Here is a 7,564-nt window from a genome sequence, read left to right on the forward strand (position 1 = left end):
CCCAGCTTTTTTTTTTTTTTTTTTAATAGATTTACTTTATTATTATTTATTTATTTATTTTATGTATGTGAGTACACTGTAGCTGTACTGATGGTTGTGAGCCTTCATGTGGTTGTTGGGAATTGAGTTTTTAGGACCCCGCTTACTCAGTCCCTGTTCTCTCTGGCCCGAAGATTTATTTATTTATTTATTATAAATAAGTACACTGTTGCTGTCCTCAGACATACCAGAAGAGCGAGTCAGATCTCATTACGGGGTGGTTGTGAGTCTCCATGTGGTTGCTGGGATTTGAACGCAGGACCTTTGAACAGAGTAGTCAGTACTCTCACCCATCTCGCCAGCCCTAGACTGTTGTTTCTTAAAATCACTGAGTTCTCTGAAACACACAGTAACCAAAGCGCCTCTAGCCCCACTATTTGTGGGACTACTTCAGCAGGTTAAATGGCTTATTCCAAGGCCCGTGTTAAAGGTGGCATAGATTATCTATCCACACTCTGGTTCTCTAGCGCCAAAGTGGTCTGCTTCCTTCCTCTCTGTGTCTAAGGAAAAGGAGGGAACAGTCTGTTCTTTAAATGTTACAGAAAGGGGATTAATTTTTTTGTTTTTTGAGATAGGGTTTCTCTGTGTAGCCCTGGCTCTCCTGGAACTTGTTCTGTAGACTCTCTGTAGAGATCTGATGGCCTCTGCACCCCTACTGCAGGGATTTAAGGCATGTGCCACTACTGCCTGGCAAAGATACTAAAACTTTTCAAAGATAGAATACTGCTGAGGTTTGTGGCCCAGGTGGAAGAGAACCAAGGGGCCGAGGTTCAAGGTCATCCCTGGGTCAGGTGAACCTCATGGATAGGGACCCAACTCAGGCTGTTAGTCTTCACACGGTGAGCCATTCTGCCAGCCCAGCATGATTTAAGCTTCAGCAATGTTGTGTGTAATTTGTTCCTTTGCATTGTTGGAATGTATTGATCCATTCTGTTGACATACATGCTATGACTTAAGTGCTGCTTCTTTCTATCAACACTCAAGTCTTTCTTGGTTTCATTTTTGGTTGCTCATGACAGGTTTTCTCTGTGTAGCCCTGGCTGTCCTGGACTGGCTTTGTACACCAGGCTGGCCTCAACCTCACAGAGATCGCCTGCCTCTGCTCCTGAGCACTGGGTTAAAGGTGTGCACCACCACCGCTGGGCTTGTGGAGTGCAGTTGTAATTCCAGCACTCTGGAGGCTGAGGCCCAAAGGTTCTTAGACTTAAGGCTTAAGGGCACACGCCACCATGCCCAGCTCTCTGCCAGTCGTCTTCAGGAGCTTCTTACCAGCAAATATGTTAGCTTATTTTACTGATATTTTGTCTGGTTTTTCTTTTGTAGCAGCATTTGTAATTCAGTCTTAGAGTCATTGATCAAAGTCATTGGTGTTAGTCAGGTGAATGGACTAACTGTGCTAGTGTGGCATTTAGGAGTCAGAGAATGGCTAAGCATTGATGAAACTAGTATGACTAGGAAATGCCTCAGGTTAGGTCCTGAAATCAGGCAGTGATGCTCTTACAAGCAAAATGGCTTTCTATTGATTTTCAGTGAGGTGCTAGCAGACGAGTCCATCACATGCCTCCAGAAAGCTCTAACTCACCTTCGGGAAATATGGGAACTAATTGGGATTCCAGAGGAGCAGAGACTACAAAGAACCGAGGTTGTAAAGAAGCATATAAAGGTGAGTTGGTTCCTGCTGGTCTCTTTACAGTGAGGACAGTAGGGGTGTTATTTGAGATAAAAGACAGACTGATATTTGGTGGTATTTGAGGGCCTGGGGGTTGGGGTAGGTAATGGCACCGCTGCAACTCCATGGTGTAAGGCTGAGCTCAATTGCCAGGACCTTGGTTTTTTTTTTGTTTTTTTCGAGACAGGGTTTCTCTTGACCTTGTCGTCTTCACACAATCTTTTCTGTGGCATTTACATTCCTCAACCCCATATCACGAACACACATAATAACAAGTAAATGTTAAGAGGAAATAATATCTAGTCATTTATACTAAGATATCACAGGCTGTTTCTGATTTTATTTAAAGCCCTTTCTGTAAAATTTGAAATTATGAGGGTGTGATATTAAGGATAATTTTGTGGGTTTTTGTTGTTGTTTTGTTGTTTTATTCCCATTGGCTACAAAGCTTTACCAACTGTTTTCTCTCCCTTGTAGGATCTTCTGGATAGAATGATTGCTGAAGAGGAGAGCCTGCGGGAAAGGCTGCTCAAAAGCATATCCGTCTGTCAGAAGGAGCTGAGCACCCTGTGCAGCGAGTTACAAGTGAAGCCGTTTCAGGTATGGGCAGGTAGACTATGGTGCTTGGGAGATTGGTTTTAACTCAGGACTGCAAATCCAAAGCTTTCTTGTAGGGGTAGGGCTAGACTGGAGATGTTGAAATGAAGCAGCTAACAGGTTATCAAAAACCCCTTGATGTATTTCTGTTTTATAGAGCATGATGATGTTTTTAAATTAACTTTGAGGAAAATGGAGGCACAGATGTTTATGAGAAAAAAAGGGATGGGGGAACATGGAAGAAATGGGTTAATTGGTAAAGTTCTTCCCTCACAGCTATGAGAACCTGAATCCAACCCTCATATCCATGCAAAAAAGCCAGGTGTGGTAGCCAGTGCTGGGGAGTCAGAGAGGTTGATCTCTGAGGCTTACTGGCTAGCCAGCCTAGCCAAATGCATAAACTTCAAACCAATAAAAGACCTTGTCTTCAAAAAGAAAACAGAAACAAAACCCAAGGCAGAGGGCTGGAGAAATGGTTCAGCAGGTAGGAACACTTGTGCTCTTGCATAGCAGCTGGATTGAGTTGCCAGCACATGTGTCAACTGAACTCCAGTTCCAGGGGATCCAGCACCCTTTACTCTGTGGGTATGGGGCTCACATGTAGACATGTGCAGGAGAAAAGCTAATACTCTAATAAATAAATCTTTGTTAAAAAAAAAAAAAAAAAAAGCAAAGTAGACAGTGTCTAGTGAGTGACACCCAAAGTGACATCCATTTGTCACGTGTGGACACTTCCATCCACCCGACAGGGTACCTAGTGATAACCAAGAAAGGTAGGCTAGCCAAGCCCAACCTTTTTGTTCTTTTCATACTCAAAAGCTGCAAACCCCTGAACCAACCAGAATAGTGACCTCTGAAAAGCGGAGACAGAGGGACTGGCTCCCATGTTCTGGTTACTGTTCGAGGGCTAACTAAGCGCCTGCGTCTGTAGATGGAGCAAGCCTGGCAGTCAGGGTAGGAATGAGTCACCTCTGGCACGCAAGAACATTCAAGCAGATGATGACATTAGAGCCATTTCTTGAAATTATCATAAATGACACTGATTTGCTACATACAGTTTCTCTTCTGTCCTTTTGTTTTTAAATTTAAATTTTAAATTTTATTTTAAATTGTCAAAACAGGTATATAAGAAGTTGGGTGTACACTGGAACATCTATCTTCCTTAAATATATGGCAGTTTTTAACAGTGCTAAATGAAACTGTATTTGTAGGACATACAATTATTATTCACTCTTCCCTTGTTTATCCATTGCAAAAGAGAAAAATCTAAGTTGATATTGGTAAGTGCTATTCATAGTACTATTAATGTAAGTATTTCAGTTAATAAGGAAATTAACCATCCTCTAGCTAACTAAAATAAGCTTTTTCTAGTCCTTGTAACCTCTTACAAAAGTTGCCTGGTACTGAAAACAGTCAGATTCCTAGAGCCGGGCAATCGAGTAGACTGGAGTGGCTGGGAGCATAAACAAGGACCCTCTGCCAAATGAACAGTTGAGTTTTGCAAGAAGAAATGAGCTCCTGAGGTCAGTGACTGTAAGGCCTACACAGCAGTGTTTACAATTGCTTCTTCACTTAGACCACCCAATGAAGCCACCAGACGTTTTTTAAAATTATACAATTAAAATATGGAAATTTTTAGTTTACACTTGGTTGCTGTATAAATCATGCACAAAACACATTAGCCTAGAGTTGGCACCATCATACACAAATACTAAACCTGTGGATTAATACAAAATTGTGATCTAAACCACTGTGGATGAAGTCCAGCAGTAGGAGGTTTTACCAGCAAACATGATGTCCTAGATTGAATCTCTGGTATTGGCCAAAAGGAAACAAAGATCAGGTCATCAAGATGGGTCAGTGGATAATTGTCATGTAAAAGTCTGATGGCCTGCCGGGCGTGGTGGCGCACGCCTTTAATCCCAGCACTTGGGAGGCAGAGGCAGGTGGATTTCTATACAGAGAAACCCTGTCTCGAAAAACCAAAAAAAAAAAAAAGTCTGATGGCCTGAGTTCAGTCCCCAGAACCCACATAAGGATGAGAAGAATCAACTCCACAGTGCTATCCTATCACTGTCATATGCATGTCATGGCAACCTCTCCACTACACACAAACAATAGTAATAAACTGATAAAAAAAACTATTTGAGTTTTGTAAAGTTCTTAACACCTGAGACCTGAGAGCTATGAGAGTGTCAGTTTTTTTTTGTTTTTGTTTTTTGTTTTTTTTGATTGGTTTGGCTTTTTTGAGACAGGGTTTCCTTGTAATACAGCCCTGGCTGTCTTGAACTCACTCTGTAGACCAGGCTGGCGTCGAACTCAGATCCACCTGCCTCTGCCTCTCAAGTGCTGGACTATGGGTGTGCACAGGTCAGAGGACATCTTACAGGAATTGTTTCTTTCCTTTTACCCTGTGGGCTCTGGGGATCATGCTCAGATTGTCAAGCTTGACAGCCTTTGCCCGCCAAGCCATCCCGACAGCCTGTTCTCAGGTGTGAACTGTGTAATGCCAGTGCTGTGTTAGGCTGTCACGAGGTAGCATACAGGTGATTTTTGCTTGGTGTGATAGTGCAGGCCTGTAAGCTCAGCATGTGGAAACCTGAGGCAGGAAGATAGCAAGCCTCAGGGTCAGTGATACCATCTCAGAAAAGGAAAAGTATGGTGTAGATGTATAATGTAAGTACTGTACTGAAAGTGAAAGGCTGGGGTTGAGTTAGTACTTGAAATATAGATTGTGCTGACTGTATATTGCCTTTGTCCCATTGTAAAGATGAAAAGTCATGGATTCAATCTATTGCTAAGTTGTAGACCACTGCACTGTCCACTTACAACTTGTAAAGACCGTATGTATGAAGGGTGATAATTGGGTATTTTACCATCATTTAAAAAAAAAAAAATGGGGAGTTGGGTGTATAGGACCCATGCCAGTAACCTCAGCGCCTGAGACAAGGAGAATCAGGACTTGGGGGGCTTTCCTGGCCACATAGAGAGAGAGAACAGCTTTGCCCTGCTGGAAACCCTAGGTGACCCCCTTCCAAGGTCAAGACCAGGCTGGTCTTGAACTCGGAGATCCCCCTGCCTTGACTTTCCAAGGGCAAAGATTAAAGGTGTGCCTGGTTTGAGTGTTTTGTTTGTGAGTTTAAACATTTGTCATTCATGGTTTCTCCCAGTGTGCTGCTTTGTAAGTAAAATCATGTAATTTCATACAGGAAGAAAAAGAAACAACCGTCTTGCAACTAGAAAAAGACTTGCGCACTCAAGTAGAATTGATGAGAAAACAGAAAAAGGAGAGGAAGCAGGAACTGAAGCTACTTCAGGAACAAGAGCAAGAGCTCCGGGACATCCTCTGTATGCCTCCCTGTGATGTGGACAGCACCTCTGTCCCCACCTTAGAAGAGCTGAACCTATTCCGACAGCGTGTGGCAACTCTGAGGGAGACAAAGGCATGCTGGCTGCATTTGTTCATTCTACCCTGAAATGTCATGACATTCAGGTGTCTTGAATTTGTTTTTCTTTTTCTTTTCCTTTTTAAAAGGAATTGAGGCATGAAGAATTTGTCAACATTAAGAAACAAATCATATTGTGTATGGAAGAATTAGAACACACTCCGGATACAAGCTTTGAAAGAGACGTCGTGTGTGAAGATGAAAGTGCTTTTTGTTTATCACTGGAGAATATTGCAACATTACAGAAGTTGCTAAAGCAGGTAATATCTGCTGGAATTATGGTGTAGCATCTCAGTAATATTCATCAATTAAAAAAACCTGACAGCTTTCTCTTTAGTCTTATATAAGGAGCCAATGTGGGTTAAGAGAATAAGTGAACACGGAGAATGGTATGTGTGTGTGTGTGTGTGTGTGTGTGTGTGTGTGTGAGAGAGAGAGAGAGAGAGAGAGAGAACACATGAGAGAGACATGTGTCAAAGGTCAACTGCAAGTGTTACTACTAGAGCTGTATACCTGTTGAGACAAGTTCTCAGTTGGACTAGTGCTCACTTACTAGGCTAGGCTTGTCAGCTGGTGAGCCTTACAGGTCTCTCACTTCTCCAGGGCTAAGATTACAAGCATGCCCTACCAGGCATGCGCACATTCAGTTCTTTACGCATGTTCTGGCAAGCCCTTTACTTACTGTGCTATCTCCCTCATGCCTATTTTCCCTTTTTTAGTGATAGAGATTAAATTCAAACCTTGCAGTCTCGTGAATCCTAGACAAATGTATCACTGAGCCCTATCCACAGTGCTGGCCTTACTTCATTTATTTATTTATTTATTCATTCATTCATTCGTTCGTTCGTTCATTTGTTTAGAGTCCAAGCTATCTATTGTGTGAATAAGAAATATAATATTCTGGCCTTACTTCACTTATTTATTTATTTATTTATTTATTTATTCATTCATTCGTTCGTTCATTCGTTTAGAGTCCAAGCTATCTATTGTGTGAATAAGAAATATAATATTCTATGCCGGGCATGGTGGTGCACGCCTTTAATCCTAGCACTAGGGAGGCAGAGGCAGGCGGATTTCTGAGTTCCAGGCCAGCCTGGTCTACAAAGTGAGTTCCAGGACAGCCAGGACTATACAGAAAAACCCTGTCTCGAAAAACCAAAAATAAATAAATAAAATAAAGAAATATAATATTCTTAGAATATAAAGTTAAAATTTCAGTTGAAATCGTACTAGCCATTTGAATTAGCCTAATGTTTAATAATAATTCAAAGTTTGAACACATACCTTTAAACGTAGCACTCAGTAGGCAGAAGCAGGAGAGTCTCTGAATTCCAAGCCAGCCAGGGCTACATAANGAGATCGTATCTTAAAACACAACAACAAAGCCGGGCGTGGTGGTGCACGCCTTTAATCCTAGCACTCGGGAGGCAAAGGCAGGCGGATTTCTGAGTTCGAGGCCAGCCTGGTCTACAAAGTGAGTTCCAGGACAGCCAGGACTATACAGAAAAACCCTGTCTCGAAAAACCAAAAATAAATAAATAAATAAAATAAAGAAATATAATATTCTTAGAATATAAAGTTAAAATTTCAGTTGAAATCGTACTAGCCATTTGAATTAGCCTAATGTTTAATAATAATTCAAAGTTTGAACACATACCTTTAAACGTAGCACTCAGTAGGCAGAAGCAGGAGAGTCTCTGAATTCCAAGCCAGCCAGGGCTACATAGTAAAAACTCCATAACAACAAACGCTAATCCTGCTTGTGGACGTTGTACATCGTGGTGCGCACTAGGCTCCGCACCACGATGTANNA

The 7,564-nt window shown here is 41.9% G+C and overlaps 1 protein-coding gene across 3 annotated transcripts in view; it reads left to right on the plus strand.

Annotated features, from left to right (window-relative positions):
• Positions 1-7,564, plus strand: part of Prc1 (protein regulator of cytokinesis 1) — a 21,483-nt gene that overhangs the window by 4,117 nt on the left and 9,802 nt on the right. For all 3 annotated transcript variants that reach the window (XM_029547852.1, XM_029547855.1, XM_021196864.2), the window contains exons 2-5: positions 1,570-1,702; positions 2,186-2,308; positions 5,515-5,748; positions 5,841-6,011. In XM_029547852.1, the coding sequence (XP_029403712.1) occupies positions 1,570-1,702; positions 2,186-2,308; positions 5,515-5,748; positions 5,841-6,011 (661 nt within the window). The remainder of the gene's footprint in view (positions 1-1,569; positions 1,703-2,185; positions 2,309-5,514; positions 5,749-5,840; positions 6,012-7,564) is intronic.

Source organism: Mus pahari, chromosome 1, assembly GCF_900095145.1.
Source record: "Mus pahari chromosome 1, PAHARI_EIJ_v1.1, whole genome shotgun sequence".
NCBI classification, from domain to species: Eukaryota; Metazoa; Chordata; class Mammalia; order Rodentia; family Muridae; genus Mus; species Mus pahari.